The sequence below is a fragment of the Anser cygnoides genome, chromosome 2 (assembly GCF_040182565.1).
Source record: "Anser cygnoides isolate HZ-2024a breed goose chromosome 2, Taihu_goose_T2T_genome, whole genome shotgun sequence".
NCBI classification, from domain to species: Eukaryota; Metazoa; Chordata; class Aves; order Anseriformes; family Anatidae; genus Anser; species Anser cygnoides.
Genome location: NC_089874.1, coordinates 141,690,085 through 141,716,991, shown reverse-complemented (window position 1 = coordinate 141,716,991; position 26,907 = coordinate 141,690,085). Strand labels below are relative to the sequence as shown.

At 42.2% G+C, this 26,907-nt stretch overlaps 1 protein-coding gene across 2 annotated transcripts; it reads left to right on the top strand.

The window, feature by feature from the left end:
• The first annotated feature begins 108 nt into the window (after positions 1-108).
• Positions 109-25,874, top strand: YWHAZ (tyrosine 3-monooxygenase/tryptophan 5-monooxygenase activation protein zeta). 2 transcript variants are annotated; one of them, XM_066990626.1, is made up of 6 exons: positions 109-265; positions 1,970-2,275; positions 17,484-17,607; positions 21,280-21,443; positions 21,532-21,627; positions 24,831-25,874. In XM_066990626.1, the coding sequence occupies exons 2-6, from the start codon at positions 1,982-1,984 to the stop codon at positions 24,888-24,890; spliced, it is 738 nt and encodes a 245-aa protein (XP_066846727.1). In that variant the 5' UTR covers positions 109-265; positions 1,970-1,981; the 3' UTR covers positions 24,891-25,874. The 2 variants fall into 2 exon arrangements, with proteins under 2 accessions (XP_066846727.1, XP_066846726.1); XM_066990625.1 differs by lacking the exons at positions 109-265; positions 24,831-25,874 and adding an exon at positions 23,192-24,815.
• Positions 25,875-26,907: the final 1,033 nt, after the last annotated feature.

Genomic DNA, 26,907 nt, shown 5'->3' with positions numbered 1-26,907 from the left:
GGACGCGCGCCCCCGCCGCCGGGGCCTCCGCCCTGCGCGGCGCTGCCGGGGGAAGGGCGCGGGGCTCGTGCCCGCGCCTTGCCCGTTGCCATGGCGCCGCTTGACGTCACGGGCCGTGCGCCTGGCGGCGCGCTGATTGGCCGAGGCGCCCCGTGCGCGGCGCTGAGCTCGGGAGGGGAGGGGAGGGAGAGAGGCTGCAGCGCCGCGAGCCCCGCACAGTCCGCGCCGGCCGCCCGCCCCGACACACCGCTCCCGCCTCGCGCAGGTAACGGGGCCCCGCCGCCCGCGCCCGCCCGAGCCCGGCGGGCACCGCCGAGCCCCCTCCGGGGCTGCAGGGGGTGGGAGGGGGTGGGGGAGAGCCCGGCGGTCCCTTGGGGGGCGGGTGGGGCCGGCCCCGGGGGTGTCCTCCCCCCCCCCCCCCACCCTCCCCGTCCTCCCCCGGGCGGTAACGGCCGCTCCCCGCCTCGCGGTGCCCCCCGGGCGGGGTGTGTGTGTGTGTGTGAGTGTGTGTGAGGGGGGGGCACCCCCTCCCCTTCTTCCTCCTCCTCCTCCTCCTCCTGCGCGGCGCTGGGCTGGAGGCGCCCCGCAGTGGGCAGGGCTCCGGCGCCGAGCCGCCATGACAAAGGCGGCGGGGCGAGGCGCGGCGCTCGGTGCCCCCGCGGCCATCCTGAGGGGCCGCCCCCGGCCGCCATCTCGCGGAGCCTCTCTCCCTGTGCACCCCCCTTTTCCCTATAGCCCCCCCACAGCCCCTCCGAGCAACCCCCCCGCCCTCCCCGGGGGGGCAGCCTGAGGAGGGCGGGACCGCCCCCACCGCCACCCCCGGCCGGAGCCGCCTGTAAAATGGCTCCCGCAGCCGCCGCCGGGCTCCCCGCTAGGGGTTGTGCCCCCCCCCCAGTGCCTGGGCTGAGCCCCGCGGGTTTTTTCTTTTTTTCTTTTTTTTTTTTCCTGTCACACGGGGTTATTGCGCGTGGGAAGCGGAATTGTTCGGATGGAGCGAGCTTTAAGCGGGGTGCGTGCCGAAGCGGCCTGAATAAATGGGCTTTAAAGGGTGATGTAGACCAAAACGGGCTGCCAGGGCTTCGGGAAGGACCCAGCCGAGGTATACGAAAGGTCGGGGGTGAGGAAGGATGGTTCTTTCCTCACGGACCGAAAAAAAAATAAAGGTAGCGGTTATCCCCGTGCAGCAGGGCTGGATTGGAGGAGTCCTCACGGGGTGCAGGTTGCGAAGCGTCTCCGCTACCTCCTGCCATCTAAAGTACGGATGCTGAAGTAATTTATTAAACCCTAAAATTTCCTTTTGTCTCCAGAAAACGTGACCGCTCAGGCTGAGGGGTCAGGAGGTCTAGCATCTCGCCTTTCAGGAAAGGAGGTTAGCGTGGCTGAAATTAGCGTGGCTCCTCGAAATTTAGGTGTTCGGTGGGTTCTGACTTTGCAGCATCCACTGTGGGATTGGATTTGCAGATCCATCTGCCAGTTCTTTCTGCACATAACCGTAAGATTTTGTTAAGGCACAGAGAGTTCTGTGGTACTGTTCATCTTAGCCTCTATTTTGTCTGTTCTTGTGGGGGAAAAAGCACTATTGGCTGCTTTCTTTGTCAATTTTGTTGTATTCACAATTGGATGCAATTGATGCTGCAGCTTGAATGCACTCTTATGAGAGAGTGGCAAAGAACTGGGATCGTGTATTTGCGTAAGATAGGAGGGATTTGCTTCCAGTTCACCTTTGGATGCTTTTGTTTGCATTTTTTGAAGTAATCACTTCTACAAGTTAACAGCCTTTTAGGAGGAATCAATGACTGTAAGTTTTCAATCCCAGTGTGTGAGCGCTTGCACGCCTTGCATTCTAGATTTCAGCCGTACCTCTTCCAATTCCAGGCTAATTAGAGAATGGCGGCTCTGCATGTGAAGCTGAAACGTCTTTTTCGTGAAATCGGTGTCTGAATAATGCCTCGCTATTTTTCCTCTTTAGAAACATATCAGCATGGATAAAAATGAGCTGGTGCAGAAGGCCAAACTGGCTGAGCAGGCTGAAAGATATGATGACATGGCAAGTTGCATGAAGTCTGTGACTGAGCAAGGAGCTGAGTTATCCAACGAAGAGAGGAATCTTCTCTCTGTTGCCTATAAAAATGTTGTAGGAGCCCGTAGGTCATCTTGGAGAGTCGTCTCAAGTATTGAACAAAAGACGGAAGGCGCTGAGAAAAAACAGCAGATGGCTCGAGAATACAGAGAGAAAATTGAGACTGAGCTAAGAGACATCTGCAATGATGTGCTGGTGAGAAATAATGAAACTGTTGATTCATTTTTACTTACAGTTGCAGGGTAAATGGTGCTGGGTCTTGTAAGGCTGCTTCTATCTGTTCTTTCATTAAAGCTGTGGTGTCCTGTGCCATTTCTGAAGGACAGGATTTAAAATTTGTCTTGCTCTTCTTTTCCCCTCTAATATATTGATTATTTATATACAAATTAACAAAGTTATCAATGCTGATGTGTTTGGAGACATGTTGAAACCTTACGGTAACTTCTCATAACTGTTACTTTATACTTAATATTTCTTTGAGGCTGAGGTAGATACGGGCTTGGTTTGGAGTCCTCTCCTCCAGCCCGCTCCCCTGCAGTACTCGTGTCCTGGATGGCTTTGATTCCTGTAACTTCAACGCGCTGCACTAGTTGTAAGAGGTAGTTCTTACTCGACGGAAATTGTGCCCCTCCCTGGGTAAGATGATGTAATGTTAGTTATGACTCAGCCATGCAGAAAACTGTCTGCAGGAAGAGGCAGTAGCAACGCTATGATACCTTCTTAAACTTCAGATTTTTAGAAGCAAACTGAAAGGGGGTTCAATTTAGGCATTTTCTGGGTCTCGCAGTTGTGTTACAATGGGCACGTACCTACCGAGGAATGTTATGTTTGCCATTACAAGGCTGGTTTATAAAATCTGAACATCTTCCAAATGCTTATTCCACGTTGTCTCTTTTTTTTTTTTTAACTGCATATGCCGGTAATGCTTCAGTGAGCACATGAGCAATGAACGTCCTGTCCCGCCACCGCTTGGGGCAGATGTTGCTGTCAGCTGTAGAATTTCACCCTGGACTCTGGGCCCTGCTGGTGTGTCACCCCATATGTGGCGGGGGATCACATACCTGGCAGTGACAGGATGACTGCGATCCGAGGGAAGCGGTCCGTAGCTGAGCATGTGCTCGAAGACCTGATGTCAAACTAAAATTAATGCCAACGAGTAGCATAAACTTGGCTTGCCGTGTCGGATAGCGAAACGGCATGGGCGGTGATCGCTTCTAGAAGACTGGTTCTCCAAGGGTGTGTAAAAGTCGGCATGGAGAGCTCTGAGCCTTGGCTTCCAGCTTAGGCTGGCTTCCACGGTTATTGTAACACACCCAGTTTCATGCGCTTTGTTATTCTGTGTGGGGATGGCTCTTAAACTTCCACTGTGAAAATGGAAAAGCCAAGCTTGTGCATAGGAAAAAGCTGGTTTGCTGTTCCGTGTGTTAAGTGGCAGCTCATCAACTTAAGCCAGGAAAATAAGGATCTGAATCTGATGTTCTAATTTTGTTATTTCTTTTTTATTATTATGATTAACTTACTTTATTAACGGGGAAAGTCCTCGGGGGTGGATGCTTTCAGTTCAGAGTGATCTGAAGTTCTTTTTGTGAACTGCATGTGGGTTTAAGGATTAATTTTAATTAAGCCGTTGGGCTTAGAAACCCCTTTTTAGTAGAACTTACCAAAGTGTTTGCAATTAAGTTTCATTCTGATAATGGAAACCAGATTGAGGCAAAACTAGCCTGCTTTTATTGTGCATGCAAAATACAAGAAATAAAACAAAAAAAAGTTTTTGAGCCTGCTGCAGCAACTAATGGATCAGGGAGGGAGAAACATGGATGGGGATTGTTAAATCTTCTGATTCTCAAAATAGGCTTGAATTTCTCTTTGCTGTGCTTAATGAGAGATACATAAATTATTCAAAAAATTATTATTCTCTGACATGTTACTACTTCTAGGCAGCTAATGTCTTGCTCATTTTCAGTGTTGCCAGTCTGGTTTTTCTTAATAGATTGAGGAAAAAGTATTGTCCAGATGGAACAATGCCTTAGACAGTGATTAACAGCAATAAAACTACTTCTTAGATTTAGGATTAAAAAGGAAAATGAAATCTTCTTGTATTCAAGTGACAGGATTTAAAAATGCTCTCAAATGGCACACACCGAATTTGACATCGATAATTATAGTGAAGGATTAGATTTATATCTTAAAATGTATTCTTGATTCTTTGTTCACATACGTTCTTACCTAGTAACGTGACTGCTTGCATTGCTTTACTTGAAATCTACTTTGCTTTATCAGGGAAAAAGCTCTAATAACATTATTTTTTATGAGCAGGACTCTGCACAATGCCACTTGCAAAGGTAGAACTAGGATTTTTTTCTTAGATCCTCTGTAATTTTTGCACAGCCTGTATCTGTTCACAGAAATGAAAAATAATGCTTACCACATCTCGATTGGTATGAAATGTGCAATGAACGGGGCCCAAAGTGTTAAATTTTCAGAGTTCTCAGTCATGAAGCTTATCCATTTTGGCTTAAAAAAATAAGTTGGAAACTTGTTTGTATCTCTTATTAAGACTGTGAATCCGTTTGAGCCGTTGTCTTCAATTGCCTACTGGGCTCTTAAGTAATATTTAATGCCCTGGAGTGTTACATCACAGCTGAGTGTGGAAGTGACCCGAGTCCTAACTTCTGTGTTGAAGGGAGGAAATTAAGAGAATGTTGAAGCAAAATCTAGCCAAAGCTGGCTCCTCTGAAGCTTCTCGCTCTCTTCCCTCGCTTGTTGGAATCAAATTAGTAGCGGGTTGGAAGGAACAGCCCTTTCAAGCCAGTAGGTGTGGAGTACGCCAAACTGTGACTGGGGTCTGTTCCCAGCTCTCCTATGAATTGACGGGCTAAATAAGAGTAATGCTGGGCTTTTCTTGGCTCGGAACTGCTAGTGATCAAGAGATAACAACATGAGCAGTGACGTGGGTCAGATCCAGACGTTTTTCTTCTTTGCACTGACCTCACCACAGAAAAGCCAGCATCTATGTCCTCGCCACCTCTGTATCTTCCCTTCCTTGATCTTTCCACAGAGTGCTTTTACAGCTCTCTAAGCAGGTGAACTCATCCTTCTGCTTGCTGCAGCCTCGGCGTGCTGCTGCGTGGAGAGAGAGACTTAAAATCTCTTCTTCCAGCACCAGTTTTGTCAGATATGCCCAGATACATTCAGGCATATTATAATCAACCCTAATTTTTAGTTCCTTTGGTGGCACCGATAAACTGCTAGTAGTTGTGACACATGGTGCATACTACTAGTTACGCGCACTGTAACAATGAAGACTGATTTTCCAAACCCTTCAAGAATAATAATATGGGGGGGGGGGGGGGGAGACATGGATGGGTAGTGGGTTGCCATACTCAAGCATCGTAAATGTACTCGAGTATTATAGAAAATTTCCAGCCTCAGAAATTTCATATTGATACAGGAAATTAAGCAGTTAAGTACTTTTCCTCATGTTAGCTAAGTGTGTGCTTCACATCCCGTTTCACTTTCTGGGGTAGGAGGAAGGTCTGTCTGCAATAGCAGTATAATAATCTTTTATTTGTCGTTTCCATAATAAAAATAGATGTTACTCGAACAGGTGTGGATTTTCTTCAATAAGCCCTTTTTTCAGGTAAAGGGAAACAGAACTGTAGCTGAAGTGGTTCCCATTAAATTGGTAGTAAGATGGATTTTCCAGCTAATAAGGATTCTGAAATACAGAGAAGAAAATGTGGAGAGGTCTTTGCATAGCTAGCATCTGACATTTCTTACTGCTCGTGTGTTTTCTGGAGCACTAAACTACTGCTAGCTTTCAGGCAGTCTCTGATGTGAGTTAAATGCAAACTAATAATTTAAAGCATGAGAATTGTTCTTCAGTTTACTGTGGAGGTAGCTCTAGACAGTTACTGTCTGATCTCTAGGCTGGCACGTATGGCAGCACAGTCCCTTGCATTTCCTCCAAAACATCTTGTGATTTTCTCACATTTGTCCCCTGCCCAGTCTTCTGGGTGACCTGTCTCCCCCCCCCAGGTTCCCCCACAGTTATACCTTAAGTGAATCTTTGCTCGCAGTTCACAAGCGCTCTGCTTCGCTACTTCTTTCCCCTTTGGGTTGTTCTTTTTGAGGTGTAGAGTGCTTCCTGAAGCCCTGGCTCCCTTTCAGCGCTCGAGAGTTGCTGTTGCACATAGGTGCTACACTGCATTCCCTTCCCTGCCAGAAAATGTTAAGGAAAAAGGTGCTGTTCAAGAATCGGATGAATTGCTTGCTTGCTTTTCCAGGTTTTATTTCTTCCTGACTTCGTGCTCAAAAGCATAAAATGGGGCTCTTTGTGTACCTAGCTGGATTTCTTTGCATTCTGTAAAAAAAGAAAAACGTTCATAACAGTGGTTATTGTGAAAAGGGAAGGTGATGAAGTTAAATATCTCAGCCAAGTGACTTTAGGTTTGCAATTCTTCCATATGTGTGTGTGGGGGGGGGGGAAGGTTCGAAATATCTGGAATCTTCCATAAGGGACTGGGGGAAGGTTTAGTAACCTGTTGTGGGGCTGCAGTTCACTGGGGGCTGAGAGTGTAATTCCCTTCAGAATGCATCTAAATGGCTTCTTAAAGAACATACCACAGAATTAATGCCTGTTGCTGTCCTACTCACAAATTCCTCTGAGACTATTTTCTAGATGCCTGCAAACACCTAATAGGTTACTATTTCAACATCTATAAAACCTGTTTGTGCACTAACTCCAAATGATAGGATAAGGAAACTTAGTCCTCCGTCCTGTAAGAAGCTATGTGTACATATGGGGTGTTCTTAAAACCCAGTGTGTCTTCCTGGCGGTCAGGACACAGCTAACCTATAAAGTGGTGGTAGCGAGCAGACAGCTGGATTGTTTGAGCCACAGTGACTGATTATCCTGTGCAGCCTTCAGATATCTTCATAGTGTAGATGCTAACAAAAAAAAAAGAACACGTTCTGGCTGAAAATTTCCATGTTCAGTTCTCTGACTCCTCCAGACTTAATTTTTTGGTTTTGGCTTCACTTCTTTCTGCCTTTGAGATCTGTGCCCTTTATCAGATGCTTTTAGGAAGGAGAAAAAAAAGGAAGAGGTAGTAGAAACTTCTGTCTGCAGAAAGCAGCTCTTAGAAGGAGGATGGCGAACTTTGAAATCTAGGAGTTGCATGCATCAAGTCTTTGTCTTGAAAAACTTGTTCCATGTCATTCTAAGCTGCCTTGGTTGAATAATTTAGGTTTGAAGGCAGGCCGTTTAGTTCAACTTCACTCAAAACAGATATGGCTTGATCACATCATTTAAGGTCTTGTCCAGTCAAATTTTGAATATCTCCAAGGATGGAGACTGAATGATCTCTCTGGACAGCCTGCTGTAATATTTGTTACACTGTGAGTAACCATAAAATATATACATTTTTTTCTCCTTTTATACAGTCAGAACTTATGCTCCAGCTCATTTGCTGTGTCTCTTTCTTTCACTGTAGACCTTCTGGAATAGTCTGGTTCCATCTTCTCTAGTCAGCTGCACACAGCAGTAAGATCCGTTGCTTTTCTCCAGGCTGAGCAAACCCAGCTGTCAGCCTTTCCTCATATTTCTTGTGCTCCTGCCCCATAATTATGCTGGTGGCCTCCCCTGGGCTCGTTTCAGCATGTCCATGTGTTGGACTGTGGAGCCCAAACCTGGACGAGAAACTCTGGATATCATCTCCTGTTTTCAAACTTTGTGTTGAAAGATGGTAACTGGTAACATGCTAGGGTATGTGTGTGAAATAAGTCGGTACCTCTGGTTCAAAAATCATTTATTTGAATAAATTTTTGTATATTGCAGAGGAGAAAATAGCCAGGGTTTATGCCTTCCCAGGATGGTTATAATTAAAGCTTTTAATTACTCTCCAAGTCTAGCTTTTTCAGTGAAGTTTCAGCTGGTATAATTGTTCAAATATGTTGAAGGGAGGAGGCTGAGACTATTTGTATCAACCTCATGATTTCACTTTGCTAATCCTTTAATCACTTCCCTAGTTGTAGCTACACCCCTTCAGGTGTTTGTTTTTGTCCTTGTTTTCCTGCAGTGGCGAAAGCACTGCCTAAACTAGAGCAATTTCCTTTTTTTAATTAAAAAAAAAAAAGTAATGTGTTGAAAAGCTTTTGAATCACAGAATTAAAACATCATGGACAAGTTGAAATATTATTATTTTGATAATTTCAATTATTACCAGTTATGCAAAATTAATGCTTTATTTATTCTACATTGTTCATGTAATTCTTTGTAAGTGTGTGAAACTTCAGTCCATTTTTGAGGACTTTTTTGATTCCAGCATTTGTAAGTAATTTACTGATGGTTGGGCTGCGTGAACAAAGGTGAGACAGCACTTACTAATCTTAGCAAGAATTGCATCTATAATGTTGATAGATGTTTTTGGAGCACCCATTTATCATAAAGTTGGTCACGGTGCTCTGCATAAATGCAAACACGTATTTAAATATGCAGTTACCTGTGGCACTCATATTAGTTACGCACACACGTGTCTATGTACATATATGCAGGTATCTGTATCCGCTTGAATTTGTTGGAAGTACAGCAAATCTTTACTATAACCAGTGGTCTGCTGTACTAATTTAAGGTCACATTTATGCTTAAGAAATGACTTTGATTTAAAAATAAAATAACTGTACATAAGGTTTCTGCTGCTCAGGAGCATCCAGGTAACTTTCTTACTTGAAAGCAACCTTGAGTGTTTGCTTGCCTTATGTGCTTGGAAGTGGTACACAGTTTTAAGCAGCGAAATAAAAACAAGTGGTTCAATTTTAGTCACTTATGACAAATGCTCTCCTCCTTACTCCTTGCTGTTGAAGAAGCAAGAACTTGACACAAGCACTGCGACTCTGTGAAGCTGCTAGGTGTGCTCATTTCCCTGGTGCTCAGGAGGCTGGCAGTAGAAACACTGCTATGGTAAGATGCGTGCTGCTGCTGGGCCTGAGGAAGATGTAAGTGGTAGAAATACAACATCTAAAACATGAGCAGAGTTGGTGCGTTATCTCTGCTCATCTGTAATAAGCAGATGCCAAGCTATCTCTGGTTTTATCTGGAAACTTCTGTCTTGTTACTATGCATCTGACAAAAATACACTTTTCTGAAACCAGTTCTCAAACTCTTGTCTTTTTTTAGTTTGGTTTTCTTTTTTTTTTTCCTGTCAGCAGACAAAGCAGCTCCTGGATATTAACCAGAGGTTGATCATCTCTTCAGGCAGTAGTTGACTACCATTTTGAAATAGTTTGTGAGAAAGCTTTGTGCTGTTAAATATGATGGAATAATGTTAAGATGATGATTACCTCTTGAACTTGTTTTTTATTGAATGTCAGCTCTTACATAGTTGCTTATTTTTTCTTGAAATCTGGCAGAAGACTGGGTGTGCCCCATCTGATGAAGAGTAATAGTAAGTCATGCTGCTGCTGAGATAAACAGTAAATTCTTTTTTGATCAGATTTAGTCCAGATCAAATAACTTAGCAGGCCTTTTTCCTGTTTGTTACTACCCTTTGTGGTTATGCAGGTAACAAAATATTTAACAACAGGGATCTAAGTTGCTCAGCCTCTAATCAGTCAGCTCCTAGGGCAGAGTGGGCTTACATCTCTAAAATGGTACTTTTGCTAATATTAGCATCCTGTGCTGGAATGAACTGCTAATAGACACATTGTATAATGCGGTACGCTTCACACTGCAGATCTGCTCAGAGATCCCTAAATTGCTAGGGATAACTTGTTCTTTTGTTTCTTCTCAAGGATAAAAAGTGTTATGTCATGTTTCTTGGGGGGGGGATTTAATAGTATCCCTTCAGAAAGGAAAACTGGAAAAGCTCAAGACAGCTAGAATGTGTGCTCTGGTTTGGAGTACCGCCAGGACAGCTTGTCATGCAGAGCTACCTGTCCAGCAGAAATTCTCATCCAACCCAATTGGTTTCAATTTTGTATTATCACAAGCTTTTCAGAAGGTATTCTGGTTTTTGTTTGGTTTTTTGTTTTTTAGGGAGTAATGATCTGTGCTCTTGGCACCGTGCTATTTTGTTGCAAGTCCGCAACAGTCAAGAAATAAACTTGAGGTGGTGCCAAAAAAAGCAGGGAAATGTTGCATATTGGCTTTGGTTCTCAGCAAAGACTGTTTTTGTGTATTAATGCTTATAGCAATGCATCAACAAAAGAGAAACGAGAAAAATAATTAGGATTAAAGTGGCTTATTGGCTGCTGCCTTTTGTATGAATTTTCTCAAATTTGGTTACTAAACTGGAGAGGCATTTTTGCTTATGCATCACAATTCAGTTCCTTCACTGATGTGTTCTGTAGCATGCTTTGGTAGAAATCTGTAACGGTTGGCATGAACGAGTGAATAATTTCTGAATACTCTCCGAGAGTATATCCTGCTATTAAGCATACCTGTTCCCTGTGCCACCAATACTAGCTGGAGAGCAGAGAGGTAGAAGAAACGAGCTGGGGAGGGCAGGTCTGCAAGGAGAGCTACAGATCGGCCTGTGGAAGCGTGGTGTGGAAGATGCTGCTCCCCGCTGCCTCAGTCCCCCTGCTTTTCTTTTCATACTGGGCGTTGTGTGGCTGTAAGAGCCAGATCTTCCCTCTGAACGCCCTCTAGGTGTGCTAGTGCATACACCTACTTCTTGCTTAGTGCGCTGTCCCAGCATACGCGTGAGCGTGATTTTTTTTCTGGATGTCCTACTTATTTCTCTCTTGTCTCCCTCCAGTTGCCCACATGTGACACTGCTTTTGTTCTCTTTTCTACAGAAACATATTTAGACTGTTTTTAACAGCATCTTTTGCATAAGCTAAGAGTTCTTGCCAATCCTTGTCTGCTCTACAGGATTCCCTTTTCTCCAGTAGCCTTTTAGCTCTGTCAGTTATCCTCTTATTACTCAGGACTGTCTCCTTCATTTTCCCCCTTCTAGATCTTCACCAGATCAGCAGCTGCTTTGCTGTAACCAAATGTATGTTTTTCCTGCTCTTACCAGTCCCGGGTGTCCCTGTGCACGTTGCATCTCCCACTGTTGCATGAGCTCCAAGAGTCCTGCTCTTCCCTTTGTCCCAAATCCTGCATTGCTCCCCTTCTCAGGCTCACTATTCTCACTTTCTTTCCTTGCCTCGCGTTTTTCAAACTGCTGCCTGGTGGGCAGCCAGTTTGATGGCAAGAGGGGATAACTGGTAGTGAGGACAGGCAGCAGGCTTGTTTCCTTCTTCAGCAGCTGTTTTACCAGCCAGCTCTCCGGTGCAACAGCAGCCAGTGGTATTTGACAGGTTCTTGTATGCCTGTTCTGCTGGGCAAATGAGTAGGTAGAAATCTTGAGCTGACTTTAAACAAGAGGCTTTGCTTTTGGCCAGAGTGAAAGGTTGACAGCAGAACTCAAAGCACCGCTCTTGTGGCATTTTGTTGTTTTTCTTTTTCCCAAGAGAGTAGGAGGCAGTAAGGCAGTAGTTGTAAATCCCCTTAAAAATCAAAATTTGTCATTTTCCTCCAACAATTCAGATAGATATCTAGAAATAAAACTTCCGCTGGCCACAGATGGCTTGGTTGAACCCTTTGTAGTGGGTACACAGATCTGTGCAGGGTGGCTAACTGCACGTATCATTTCATAGCCTGTGTGACTTTCCTAGCTGGGATGCTGACACAGAACACACGTGCACAGAAAACCAAATGCTAGCCTTTTGTAGGAACAACAGGTATCGTGAACTTACCATACACATGTGACTGACTTTAATTTTGGCATCAAAATAGAAGTATGTAGGGAGTAGGTTAGCCACGATGTTCTGCAGTTACTGTTCTGATTAGTTGGCTCTGCTCAGGACTAAGTTAGTGTAGTTCTTCCTTCCATGTGTGTACCTGACCAGAATGGATGTGTTAAATGTTTGTCTGGATGCACCTGATACTTTACATCTGTAAAGTATTCCTGCATCTGTAGAAATGAACAGTTGTTACCCTGAGAGCACCGGAACACAAGAGGAGCTTGGTACTCTCTGGGTTGCACTTGGTAAGTGCATCAGTACATCCCAAATACATCCCAAAAGCTAATTCAGGAGATTCAGTGGTCTTAAGTCAACTATAATTTTGTTGCTTGTTCAACCACCGTGCTTCAGCTCGAGGCTGCCCTCCTAACATCCTCCACATCTTTCCCTCTTGGCCACTCACCTTCCTTTGTAGACCACAAAGTAAAGAGCTGCCTGGATGGTGTGAAAGTGCAGCGTGGGCTTTTGATTCTAATTTGGAAACAGTGAACTCTTCAAATGATCTGAAGCTATCTGGTGGCCTTCTGAAAGAAAGGCAGACTTGAGCACCAATGCTTTTATGAGCTTTTTTTTTAATTAAAGTGGTTTAAGGCAAAAGTAACAATTCCTTATAGGCACGTATCTGCAGCTTCCTTGACACAGAGTACTGTGGCTCTTAAGGTTATGTTGATGTAAAGGGAACTTGGACAAGTGCGTAGAATGTGGACAAGCAGCCTGCTGAAGGTTACCACACTTAGAAACCACATCTGGCTCAGGAAGTCCCTAGGCATCGATGGAGGCCAACGGAAGCATGGTATTTTCTTGGGTTTTTTTGTATGTTTTTCTAACGGAAGCCTCTTTAGGGCATTGTTGCGGGTGGGTTAGTGGACAGAATAGCCCTGTCTGCCAGGGCAGTCACCCCTGTGTTCTTGTGGAAAACACAGCACTCGTGTTGTGCTCCTGTAGGAAGATAATGGCACACTGCCTACATCAAGAAATGAGGCCACTGTCCCTTAATAAGAAATGTCAAAGAAATAGGTTTTCAGGCTGAGCTTAAAGAAGACACGCTGTTTCTTTCATGCCTTCTGGGTGAATTTAAAAAAAGATAAAAGTCCTTCCATATGTTCTTCAGCCCTATGCCATATACCACAAATTGAGTGAATTAAAATTCAGCAAATTCTCCTGTGTAACTCCTCTCCAAAAGTAGCAATAATGGTGTAGCTATGTCAGATGGCTTTTGACACTGCTTGAAAACAAAAGACCTGCCATGTTAGCTCTGAGCAAAACCGATACCCTTTAAATTAGCTAATATTTTTCAGTGTGTTCCTTTCAGGTTTTGCCTCTCTTAAGCTTGGTTCTTTTGTGCAGAAGCAATTTTTTCCCTTTGATATTTCTAAAGGCTTTTACTCAGCTATTTATCTTACTTGTAGTTAATTGCTGGTATTTAAAAATTCTTATATATTACCTGCTCATTTACAATTATATTACTGTAGAATCAAGTGACTTTATTCTTATGACCTGTTTGTCAGGAGAGGAGTATCTTGAGTAGAAAATTGAGCTGTTGTTGCAGTCTTCAAGTGCTTTAGGAATTATCTGAAGATTCCAGACAACACGTACTGAAACTGAGCCCTTATTAAAGGGAAATACATGCAGGGCTACAAGCAATGGAACAAAACTGAGGCATGGATTTTAACACTCTTATGGTGGATTTGGGAATGGTCTTCTGGCCTGCACAAGTCATTTGCCAAAGATGTAAGCAAAGACTTTCAAAAGAAAGGTATTTTGAGGCTTCTTATGAAAGGAAAAGACTATTCAAGTCGTCTTGGGTTGGCTTCCTGTCTTCAACTGAAGTTCTCGCCACAACTTGACAAATTTAAGTCTGTATGCTTGCAGAAGGCAGACTTCTTGTAGAGGGTTTGCTTTTGGTTTTTTTTTTTTTCAGACTGAATTACTACTGTGGTGCTTCCTTTGTACTCCTGAGTCTAATGCTTACCTTTAAGACTATCCTGCAAAACCACAGGAACAAGTCCATGGGGCCTTTCATCAAAATAGGCTCAAAATGCCTTGTGCTTGTGGTTAGCATTGCCATCTGTTGAATGTGTCCTGCTCTGGGTAAAGAACGTAATTAAAAAGGAACAGAATAAATCTTTATCATTTAGCTTTTGATGCAAGCCAGAACTGAAGCTCGCTGGTAGAATAGTAAATTTGTGCTGATGCAGTCTGTTACATCCTTCGAGACAAAGACTTTCTCTGCTGCATACTTACTGGGGGTGGGGGAATGTACCAAATTTGTGAGATTGCTTATCTGTGGTATGCGTGAGCATAGCTGGCATCTCGAGTCTGAATACACTTTCTCTACCAGTCCAGAGGACCAACGTGTTATCTGCAACTGCGATTACTGCCAGCAGTGACGTGTTGGAGCCCGAGTTTTTCTTTGCTAGCGTATTTATAAGACTCGATATTCAAATTTAATGCATGTATGTTTAAAAACAGACCAAAAAAAAGTAAGTTTTCATTGAAAATCTCTTTGGAAAGACTGCTTGTGACTTTGCTATGAGAAGTATTTGAAGCACTTGTACAAGCTGTTACAGGTTTCTGCTGTACAGCACTCCGAGATGCTGCTGCATTTCTGTCCGCTTGACTACAATGCCATGGTTTGTTTCACAGCAGCTAAATGCTCCTGCTGTCAAATAAAAAGCTCTGGCAATTACAGCTGGGGGGACAGAAGGGGGGTGGATTTCGGAGAGAAATTGTTCCTACAAAGATTCTCGTTCCAGCACTGTAATTAACTGCCCATGGAGGTGTAGTTAGTGCGTACTTCAATATACAAATAGTACATTTATATAAAAAAAAAATCAAAAATGGGCAGAAATTTGACATGATAGCTAGAATATCTTGAATGAGCATGACAACTTAGCAACGTGCCGTATAGATGTAATGTACCCTTGCGGTACGGGCGTCCTTCCATCGTTAAGGTGCTGTGTGCATTGCAGTGATGTGGTTTAGCTAACAAACTTCTTAATTAGGGAGTAGCATACTGGTTCTGTCTTGAACTAATTTTTAGCACTTCGGTGCCCCATGTGGTGATCAGCACTACGCTGATAACCAACCATTGCCATATACCTACCTTCTCCCTCCTTTGCCAGTATATGTTCAAACAGTAGTTGAAGCATTGGTAGCACTGTTGAAACATTTCTGGAGAGGGGGGAGAGCTCCTCCTTTCAGTAATCTTACAGACCGTCTTTTCGATGTCAATCAGCTTTCAGGTTTTGCTGTTACTGTTTATGAAGTACTCAGTAGAAATAAAATTCTCCCAAAGATGGCGTGGCCTACCAGTACTGTGTGGTGGTTGGAGAGAAGACTTTCACCCGGACAGGAGCGAGCTACCTGTGGAGTCAGAGACTCGTTGTGTAGGTTACGATGTATGAATAGCTATTCAAAGGGATTTTCTTAGTTCCTCTGACTTCCCAAGTCAACTTGGGTTTAGAACCCTTTTCAGTGCACTCTTTACCCACCGTCCAAGCTGCTGTTGCCCTGCTAGGTTCTATCCAATTATGAAGACTTCATTAATTGGTAGTCTTCCCTCCTCTATGTCTGCTGGTGCAATCCACCCCTTCAGTTAGATGTCGGCAAACAACTTGACCTCATTTGGGGCCAAAGTGAAGTTCAGGTCTGGGAGTTTAGCTGCTGCTGTGGGAGTGAGCAGAGCTGTACTTTCAGTCAGCATCCGAAACGGGTGATGAATAACTTCTGTTTCTAGAATTGCTGCAAGTATTTTGGTCTGGCCGCTTAATGGAGGGTACAGAAGGAGGGCAGCTCCCTGTGGTGCCAGGGGGTAGGTGCAGACTGACACACCTGGCTTAATTGCAGCCCTGCAGAGACAGCCTAATAAGCCTCGTTCTCAGCAGCTAGGAACCTTCACTTGTCATTGGAGTGAGAGCTGCTTGGCACTGATGAACAATGTCATAGCTGCGAATCCTGAAGTTCTGTGCTGGTGAGAGCAGAGCGTGTAAGTAGCGACAGAGAGCCAAAGTGTGTGACCCACAAACCTGACAGCCTTCTGCTTCGTGCCAGCCGTGCTGGGGCAGCGGTGGCACCGAACCCTTCTCCTCACGTGGTGGTGGGACCTCCAGGGGGGTGCCTTGGGCAGGCGGTGCCTTGGGCAGGCAGCGCCTTGGCTCCCTGTTTGGCTCCAGAGAAATACTGCTGCTGCTGACTCGCTTGTCTTAGCTTTCCTTTGTTGCCAAAGGTTTGTCTCTGCTATTGTTCAGACAGGAAGCAAGGACACACAGTATTTTTTGAGGTCTCCCTGCATGGTCTTGTTCTCTCTTGCTCTTTTTGTCAATGACAAAGTTTTCTGTAGCGTGGTGTCCGCTGATTTACTGGCCGCAGGTGCCTGTGTTGGGTTGCAGCACGCTGGTTGCAGCTTACTGTAGTCCGGCTGACCCTGTCCCAAGAGCTCATCACGTAAGATACTCAGTAAACTTGCAGGTCTAGAGGGAAGTACTGTAAGGCAGCCGTGGCTCTGGAAAGATGAGCTAAAAACAGTGAAGCGAAACTGAAATGTCATTCTTCTAATTTAAAGTGAAAAGCGACGCCCAAAAATTCTTACTGAGACCTCTTTTAAAAAAACTGTTTGCTATGTAGCCATAGCAAAGTTTATGTAACAGCTTCTGATTTCATTTTCAGTATTCAAGAGCACTTCTGCACTTTTTTTTTCTGGCTTTTAAATAACTGGCTTTTCTTTCAAAGTCTGACTTCAAGCACTCACTATCAAGAAGTTTGACAGGCTTGTACCTTAATTTGACTAAATGTTTTGGAGCTAGTGATTTTTTTTTCTTTTCATCATAATAGAACTCTTGCTAAATTACATGACTGCCTCAGCTGGGAACTTGCTATGTTAATTTAATAAGTAGCTAGAATAATCTAGAAAAACCTGGTCCTAACTGGCAGCCTACGGGGAGGATTTGGTGGGGTGACTTCAGAGAGCTCCCCTGTGCTTTGGAAGGGATGGGAATACCTGTTGGGGCAGCACATAGTCAAATAGCTGATCCTCCTCAGTGCTGCTCAGCTATAGACTTTCAGCTGTTGAGAAATGCAGGGATCCAGGTTCACCGTGCAGTTTCTTTTGGGTAATTCCGGTGTACAGTTCTAATTAATCGTAACTTTAAAAAAGTCTCATTAGCCTGCCGTAGTTCCTGTTGCCTGTTTATGTAAGATGTTTGGGTCTCTGATTTGGCAGCTGATATTTTGAGTCCTTTTATCACCTGTGGATGCAGACTTTCTTCTGTTGTGTATGCTCTGCCTACACTCTTTGGATTACCTTATTTTTGCCAAGGCCTACAGGAACCCTTCCTTTGCTTCTTCAAGATTCATCTGCTAAGCTACCACAGCCTTCTTTCCTGTTCTCCCCGTGGAGCCACAGCATGGAGCATTCCTTTTTGGTACCTAGAACTGTGATCCAGGACACATTCCCCTTAACTGACTATGCTATGTAGGACGTGAAGAAAATAGGAAAAAGTAAAGCTGTCTTGACTATGAGATAGATGGTGATGTAATTGAACTGTTGTTCAACAAGCTGTATGAACGAGTATGCATGTTCACAACACTATGTTCTTTGTTTCTGTTTTAGTCTCTGTTGGAAAAGTTCTTGATCCCTAATGCTTCGCAAGCAGAAAGTAAAGTTTTCTATTTGAAAATGAAAGGCGACTACTACCGTTACTTGGCCGAGGTTGCTGCTGGAGATGACAAGAAAGGTATTGTACGGCAGCTTGTCACCACGTTTTGTCAGATTGGATTGCTTTTGGGGAACAGTGACACTACTGTAGTTGTGGAATACTTGTGTTTGGGCTGTAAATTTCTTTAGTAATAAGCTTCCTGTTTTCTAAAGAAAAATCGTAGGTCACTGGCTTTCAAATGAGTTATGAAGCTTTCTGTGCGCCTCTGCAGCTTGAAGCGGGGAACAGATGTTCAGTCATAAAGTCTGGAAATCAACTCCACTTACAGGAATCTACCTTATCATTGTAATATGGGTTCGTGCATCTTTTTCCTGGGTGTCTGAGTATTGTTTTAACATCTTCACAGGGAGTCGGTCAGTCTGTAGCTTTTTGAAGTCTTTTTCATGCTAGCTCTGCATTTGCAAAAAAAAATCTGCATAGGTTCAGTGATCAAAGGCTGCAGTACACCTGGAGAAGAACAGGATTAATGAACTAAATGGTACTGTTAGGTGAACTTGTTCTATAGCCATGATAGTTTAATCTCAAAATGGTTTTTAATTTCCTAAACTTGCTTATATCTTCACTTAAGCAGCTTGTGCTAATTGCAGGTAAGTTGCCTTCACCTAAGTGTGGTTAGTAAAGTTAAAATAAGGTACTTAACTACAGCAGTTAAGCCACCTAATATATTGTAGCATTATAACATGTTAACTCTGTGCAGCCACCTTCAATTCAAGAGGATATGTTACGTTAGATGGAGCTTGTGAGCAGTGCTAAATGATTTCCTGGAGCCAGCTTAAGACTGGGACCAGGGACCAGAGTGCCCTTAAGAGCAGTGCTCTTCAGCACAGAGCCCAGTCTACAAGTCCTGCCAGGCCTGAGCTGTTTCCTTGCAGACTCAGTTTAATCTGTTACTCAGTTTGCGGAAGTATGGGAGCCTGCAGACGATCCAAATGCATGGACTTGGATCCCTTGGGGATTACTGGAGAGCCCTTGAGGTGTGCAATTGATAGTCAGTAGAACCTCACCCTTTTGAAGGATTTACTAAATTCAGTGCAATTCAGATGTGTGAAGCCCTGGTTGCCTTACACTGCTCTCAGCCTAGGAAGCCCTCTCAGGATGAGATGGGAAACTGCAGACATCTTTTTACATAGGTTCACAGAAACTAGGCTGAGCATGGTATAGAGGTGAAACGGAATAATTTTAAGGCAGTAGATGTCTGCTGTTGCCTTGCCTCGTATCTGTTATATCCACATTACTTATGGTAGCCCAGTTTCCCCAGTACGCTGGATAATGGGGAATTGAATAAAGCTACTGAGACTTAGTTAAATAGGGCTTGAGTTGACTTCTGATGCGTACTGCATGCAAACTGACCTAGCCTTGGTGACTGCAGAAGAATTGTACATGTAACCAGTGGTCTGTACTGTCACAGCCCTAAAGTAACCATGTTCCGTTTAGTAATCTCTCATTTACAGACCTGGAAGGTATGATATTCTTCTCCGGTGAGGATTAAGTTGCAGGCTATAAAATTAGACTGTTAAAATCTCTGCTTAATGTGGTTTTAAAGTTCATTTTTAATCAACCCAGTCGCTTGGCTGAGCAGTTTTTAGTGGGTTTTGACTTACCAGATAATGAAAACATGTTGAAAGCACACTGGCTCCTAGTTGCTATGGCTCCTAAACTTAAGATTTTTTTTAGGTGTTTAATCTTGCAGGCTTTTCCTGTGTGCTGTCTGTGATGGGTAACATTGAAGAAGAGCAACTGATAATTGTTTTTTTTTTTTTAAGAAATAATGGCTGTTCAGTTGAACAGTATTCTTTCAGCCTTTTGCAGAATAATGCAATATCAGTATAAAGCTCCCAATTCTAGGAACTGGATTTTTGTTTTCATAAGTTATTGTATTGACCAGGGTTTCTTTTAGCTGTTTAGTGGACAGGAATGTCAAGCAGGTAACCTTACCCAACTGTTTTAGCCTTGAACTTTGGAGTTGTAAAATGCTATCTGTCTGAGCAGAACAAGATTGAAAATCTTGCAGCCTTCTTATGCTGGATGACTGATTTTAAAATAAATAGAATATATATAATTCTGCTCTTAATTCCATGAATCAGTGTTCAAAAGGTAACTCTTGTCAAATAAGGAAAAAAAATACTTTTTTGAAGTAATTTATGATAAAGAAACAGTGTTTAAAATAAAGCACCTTCATTTATTGAAGGTGTTTATTTTTCAAGGTACTTGTTCTGGCTTTCATAAACAGCACTATTTTCTAACTCTTTTCCATTACGGAAGGAGTAAAACACATCCCACTATTTCTAAATTTAACTTCTTGTAAAACCAGTTCTTCTCAACTGTAGTGAACTAACTCCTGGTGATTTTCAAGGTGGTGTGGTGGTTGTCTGGCTCTCCTGAAGCACTCCATTACTCCATTATTAGTAGTAAGTGAAGAGGGGACAGAGCCCTGAATATTTGTGCAGTGAGCGTCCTTCCTCTCCCACGCTGAAGAGGAACAATGCGAAGCTTTAGTTTTGGGGAATTCATAAAGTTGAACCAATTAAGATTGCATAGGCGTCCTGGATATTGGTGTTCAGTTATTTTCAGATTTTGAGTGCTGCGGACGTGAATACTGATATTTTTGAGTCCTTAACCTCAAGATTGCTTTCTTCATTTTTGGATAGGTGACTGGCACTCGTGCAGAGATCATGCTGGATGCATGAATCTAGGATGTGAATCCTTTCGCATCTGAATTGAATTCCTTCCTTCACACCTCTTTCTCAGCTGCTATTAACAATCTTTGAGGGTGCAGGGAACAATGGTGACTTTGTTCTCAGTGTCTTGCACTTTACCTCCTGCAGTCATCAAGGGCATAGTCCAACTTGTAAATTGTGTTGGACCATGATCTCTGACTTGTGCAGGCACGGTCTGCTCATAAGTTCAAGTGTATCCAGTGGGAATGGTGTCTGGAACTGTTCCATTTTAGTATACACTGTACAGTTCCATTTTTATCTTGCTTTTTTCCTGTGACTTACACAACTGAATAAAAAAAGTCTCTAAAAATTAATCTGTAAATTAATCTCTAAAAAAAGAAACAAGTAAGTAACTTTTGGCCTTTAGTTCAAAATATAGGTATTAGAAGTTGTAAGTTAGGTTAAAAAAAACACTTTCCATATCCATGCTGGAGAGAGAGCTATGCTGTAAGCCTGAGTTAAATAGGTATTTTCAATAGCTTAGGTATGCCACTTTACCTTTGTCAAGCAGTTTGACTGTAACAGAAAAGATGCAGCAAGATAGGCAAAGGTAATCAGGGCTTTTTGTGACTAAAATGTGGATCTCTTTGCAGTACTTATTGGAATTGTAGTACTACATCAAACCTGTGTGTAGTTAAACCTTCAACTTTGTACCTTTTTCATTTAGGCGGTGGGTTTTACGATTGTTAAGCACTGTAAAAGTGCTGTAAGCATTTGATTGTATTTGCAGATAGTCACAGTGTGACAGGGAGATGCTCTAACCTATGATTTAGTGGCAACTTCTTTCTTTTATCCATTTAAAAATTTGATTTAGTAAAATCTTTATAAAATAACTTGTTAAGTGCTTATTCACAAGCTTTGGCTCTTAACATACTTTGTTCATGCAACCATGAACACAGTTCTTATTGTATTTCTGAATACAGTATTTGAATTATTTACTTGTTTTTTTGTGTGTGGTTTTTTTTCCCTAAAGGGATAGTGGAGCAATCACAACAGGCGTATCAAGAGGCTTTTGAAATCAGTAAAAAGGAGATGCAGCCAACACATCCCATCAGATTAGGTCTGGCTCTAAACTTCTCCGTGTTTTATTATGAGATTCTCAATTCCCCGGAGAAAGCCTGTTCCCTTGCAAAAACGGTAGGTCTGTGGGGGTGGAAAATCCCACTTGTATTATTTATATAACCTTTTGTCACATGTCTAATGAAGCTTGTTTGTTTAACTGTAGGCTTTTGATGAAGCAATTGCTGAACTTGATACATTAAGTGAAGAGTCATACAAAGACAGCACACTAATAATGCAGTTACTGAGAGACAACTTGACAGTAAGTATCGTTACACTTTACATATTATTGGTAGTGGGGTTGGTCTTTACAACATTTAAGAGTTGTCCTGTTCGTTCTTAACTGTGGAGCTGTTATGTACTTGCAGGCAAGCTTACATGATGTTTCTCAGCTACACCGTTTTCTCCTGCCTGATCTCTTGTGTCTACAGGCTAATTAACATAACACATTTTTCTAGCAGAAGACAGATTCACCAGGGTTTTGTTTTGTTAATTCAAGTAACTTAGCATGTTTAAGTGATGTGGTATGGGGACTGTGGCCAGTGATGATGCTTTCTTTTATTTTAACAGCATTAGAGAATACAGTCACACTTGCTACCTCAAAACTTCCATCAAATTTCACATAGCTTGCTGTGTGTATTTGCATGTGTAAGGAGTAGACCCTATGTGAAAACTGCAAACAAAGCTAGCAAGTCCATTTAAGGGCCTGTTGGGGGGGTGAGGAGGAGGGGGGTGTTTTTAATTTTGGTAAAGCTGAAATTGGAATCAATGCTAGCCAGGCTATTTCTGGGGAAGTCATAAAACAACCATATTAATTCCTTTTGACTTGGACTCTGCTGTAACCAAAATCTTCGTGTGTGTGTGGTTTTTAACCTATTTTGAACTTTAAAACTGGCAAAAATAAACATCTAAATGAAACAGCAAATGTAAGCAAGAATACAATACTGTAATTAATGACATAGTTCACAGTTTTCTTGTGAGGGAAAGGGAGAACTGCAAGCAAGAGTAGAAAAAATAAGAAGCACCTTATGTTGCCAGATGTAACCCCTTGTTCATATGTTCAGTGCATCTGGAATTGGAGGCAGCAAAATAGCTGGACTTCTTTTAACATAACTACAAGCAAAGTTGTACAGTTGCATAAAATTGGAGCTGCCATATCTTCTATTTCTGTTTCTGACACGTTATTTGCCTATTTCTTGGAACCTTTTCCACGAGAATGGCAATTTAATACTACTGGAAAATTACATGTGATAGTTCCAGCTGTTGCTTACAAAACAAATGGCAGAGGTTTCTCAACTTCTGTAGTGGAGACAGATACAGGATTGGCCTTGCTTTCAGTGCGTGTGTGTGCGCTTGCTGTCCCTTGGGTGAGATTGCTCAAGAGCTGTCTCTGAATGAGAGAGCTATTGAAACAGAAAATAGAAGCTGACTTTAATTGCTAGCTTTCCAGTGAAAATAATGTAAAGCTTGTCACAGCAGTTGGAAAGCATCTTGCTTCATACAAGAGCAAAAGTTGGACTGAGATACCATAGTGAATGTATTATGAGAGTAGGGCCCTGAAACTTGATGTAAAGTTTCCATTATAAGGGAAAAAATTGTAGATTGCTGCAAGATTCCATGTCCCTGAATGGATGGATGTCTTGCCTTAAATGTTTAGTGTGACCTGTGTGAGTATTGCTCTCACAATGATTCCGTGTTTTTTCCACAGCTTCTTGAGGTAGAAAGTAACTTCTGATATATGTGTGACTGATAAAGACTGCAATTAAAATCATAAATGTGAAAAGTTCTACTAGTTATGCAAGTCTCTTACACTCTTTTGGATGTAGGCTTTTAACAGGTTTAACAGGGATTCAGCATGCTGATCAATTTTATGCAGTAGCAGTTTCCTCAGCTGATGATTCTTTGTCTCGTCTGGCTGAAGAAGAGACTGTGTTCATTCTCAGGGGGGATTGAAGGTAGAGAAGTGTTCAGAGGACTGTTTAATATATCAGGTCAAAACTTGTTTTACTGGGCTGGGAGGTGGGGGGTGTGGAATCTTTCCCCATTTCCCTTACCCTAAAGGTCCCCCAACAGATTATTTAAACTCTGCTTTCAACTTGTAGTCCTTCTTTTTATACCATCTAGGCTATTTTTATTTAGTGAATAAAGATATGTACATAACTCTAGATATCCTAGGGGTGAGGATTTAGGATAGAAGCACCCGATAAAGTTCTGATTAAAAGTTCTTTTTACTGACTCTTCCTTACAAATGTATGGAGTAGCACTGACATGGAGAATAATGGATTTGAATGTAGTGCAGGGGCTAGAAACAGTCCGGTATGTTGTTGTCTCCAGAATATTAACTTGTTGCTTACAGCAAGGAATGTTTAGTGCAGCTATGTCTTGAGAGTAAGAACACATAGTCTTGCTTAAGTCTCTGTATTGTCCTGTACTTCTGGCAAGGGTAAAATGTTTCTGGTGTTGGACTTTTTTTTAGCATCACGTAGTACCTACAATTATTGGTAGATCCCAAAGCAATACTAAAATGTGGGTGGACAAAGAATTAAGTTGTTCTCAGGTTTTACCACCTAATCCCATAGAGCATGAAGGATTCAGTTAAGGCTGCTCTAAGTCCATGGAGAGAGATTACAAATCATATTGGGCTGGGAATAGTTCAGAAGCAGTCAGTGTGGAGAAAACTGTGCTTCACAAAATAATTTCTTTGCCCTGGGTGTTGCCCTGGAACTGGTGCTTAGTTTCTTTAGTGGTACTTAATCTTGATATATGGCTCCTTAATGGGATTTTATGAAGCTGAAAATAGGTTTTGGTACATACAGCATGTTTAGCTTGATTTTTCTTCCCTTCTTCCACTGCCCTCCAAGTTTAGAAGCTCTGTGCCTACCCTTAATCAAAATTTGGATCCATTAACCGAATAGAGCCAAGGGATAGCAATTTTAGTGAAATATCTTGGTTTAAAAAAATCTTTAGATGCCTATTCTGAAGAAAAGGTTCACTCTGCCACTGGATGTGGAAAGACACCTTTACTGAAGCTTTTCCTTCAGAAATATGCATAAAGCTCACTTGAGGAGAAAGTACAAATCCACGTGAAGCCAAGTGTTGTTAGTTCCTTATTCTCAAGCATCTGGTCTGTAGGTCTGACTCTGGCCTGCTTGTAGTCGTGTTCTGGTGAGCCTTGTGAATACAAGATCTTGGTTTTGGCTGTTCATAAACTTCCTCATTAAAAGCAGCTTAGGGTTGGGTCACCTAGCACTAGATTTATATTTTGTTTTGTGTGGAAGCAATAGCCATTTACTTCTGCTTTCCTGCAAAGAGAAATATATTAAATGTGCTTTTTATCCCCCCGTGGTGCTTAGTATGACCTCTTACAATATTATTAGAAAGTGGGCTTCTCAAATAATCATTGATTGTTGGTTGTAAATATTAATATCTTACCTTTTTTTTAACTCCATTTTCTTTCCCAAACAGTTGTGGACATCGGATACCCAAGGAGATGAAGCTGAAGCAGGAGAAGGAGGGGAGAATTAACCAGCCTTCCAACTTCCGTCTGCCTCATTCTGAAATTTACACAGTAGACCATTTGTCATCCATGCTGTCCCACGAATAGTTTTTGTTTACGATTTGACAGGTTTATGTTACTTCTATTTGGATTTCTATATTTCCCATGTGGTTTTGTTTAATATTAGGGGAATAGAGCCAGTTAACATTTGGGGAACTTATCTGTTTTCATCTGAGGTGGCCAATATAGGGTTGTGAAATTTTTATACAAGTTTTACATGTTTGGCATAGTACTTTTGGTACATTGTGGCTTCCCACAAGGCCAGTGTTAAAACAGCTTTCTATGTCAAGCAAAGAAGACTGCTTGCATATTGGTCTGTCGCGGTGGAAAAAAGGGATAATTGGTTGCAGCCACAGGTGTAGTTAGCATGAGTACTCGAGCTGGAGCACACATGGCTGTGAACAAACTGATGTCCCACAGATCTTGCATGTCAAGTAAACATGTGAAATCTGTGGAATATACCAATCAAGTGTACATCTCTGATTGCAGCTGAAGTGTTCCTTAAGACAGTTTGATAACCCAGTCAGCTTTCTCTAGAGAAGGACAGAGAAACGGTTCACATTCCATTATTTGTAAAGTTACCTGCTGTTGCTTTCATTATTTTTGCTACACATTTTATTTGTATTTAAATGGTTTAAGCAACCTAAGAACAAATGTACAAGTAAAGATGCAGTAAAAATGAATTGCTTGATATCCATAATGACACTGTATATCGAGCACAGCAGTAAAACAAAAACCCATGTATTTAACTTTTTTAGGTTTTTTGCTTTTGTGATTTTTTTTGATACTTGCCTAACATGCATGTGCTGTAAAAATAGTTAACAGGGAAATAACTTGAGATGATGGCTAGCTTTGTTTAATGTCTTATGAAATTTTCATGAACAATCCAAGCATAACTGTTCAGAACATGTGTATTAAGTTGATGTAAGTGGAATAAAAGTTTTATGAATGGACTTTTCAACTACCTTTGTAGATTTCATGTGATCTCTTTCCACACTTAGAGTAACAGGAGTATTATACGTGAAGTCAATTTGGGAGCCTTTTTATTAAGGAGAATATTAATACACACTTAAGGATATAGTTAATTTCATGGAAGCCAAGATTGGATGTTTCACATCAGATTTTTAGATTGCCCTAATTAATTTACAGCTTTTAGGTGGCTAGAGCTTTCTGACTCTTTCACTGGTACTCTGGAGATGCTTAATAAAACATATGGTCCCCAGATTTATGGCAAAATGCATATGAAGCTCTTGAAGAGCTGACCTTTGGAACAAGTCTGGTCTATGAAAGCCCACAGCTTCCTTTTCTGAGCTCTTCAAAGGAGAGCAGAGCAGGAGCCTCCGTAGGATTCAGGCGTTTCAGATATTATGTTTCAGATACTGTAACTCAGTTTATAGAAAGATTCCGTGGAACAATGATGCTCTTCCTTTCTTTGTTCCTGCTGAGGTCTAAACTGACAGTATTCGCAGAACAGCTATGCCATTTGGGGATATTTAGTTTGAAACTGAAAAAACAGGGAAGTAGTCTCCTTTCAAACCATGTCACATCTCTGCCAGGAGCTGAGACTATTGGAAAATAATTGACCTTTATGTTAATTACAGAAATACTTCACAAGGGGAAGATTTTAATAAAGGGAACTTGAGTGGTCTTTTTCTTGGTCAAGGTACATGTGTAAGCACAGTTATAAGTATTTTCTAGTTTTAGATACCTTTTATTTGGGTGGAAAGTTATCTTAGTGTCACCAGGTTAATCTTTTTACCTGGAAGAATAAGATGAACCAAGACACTGAAAGTGATCTCCATTGCCTTATCCTTTTGCACCTGTGGTTGGACTTGAGCAAGATAACAGGTCTGACTTTTTAGAAATCCTGTACAGGCTTTTTCTTTTGGGGGAGCAGGATTTAAAACATGAAGATTGTATTTAGAATATGGTACTCTCTTTCTAGAAAGAGCTGAGCCTCTTATCCCAGAATTTAAATATTTATAT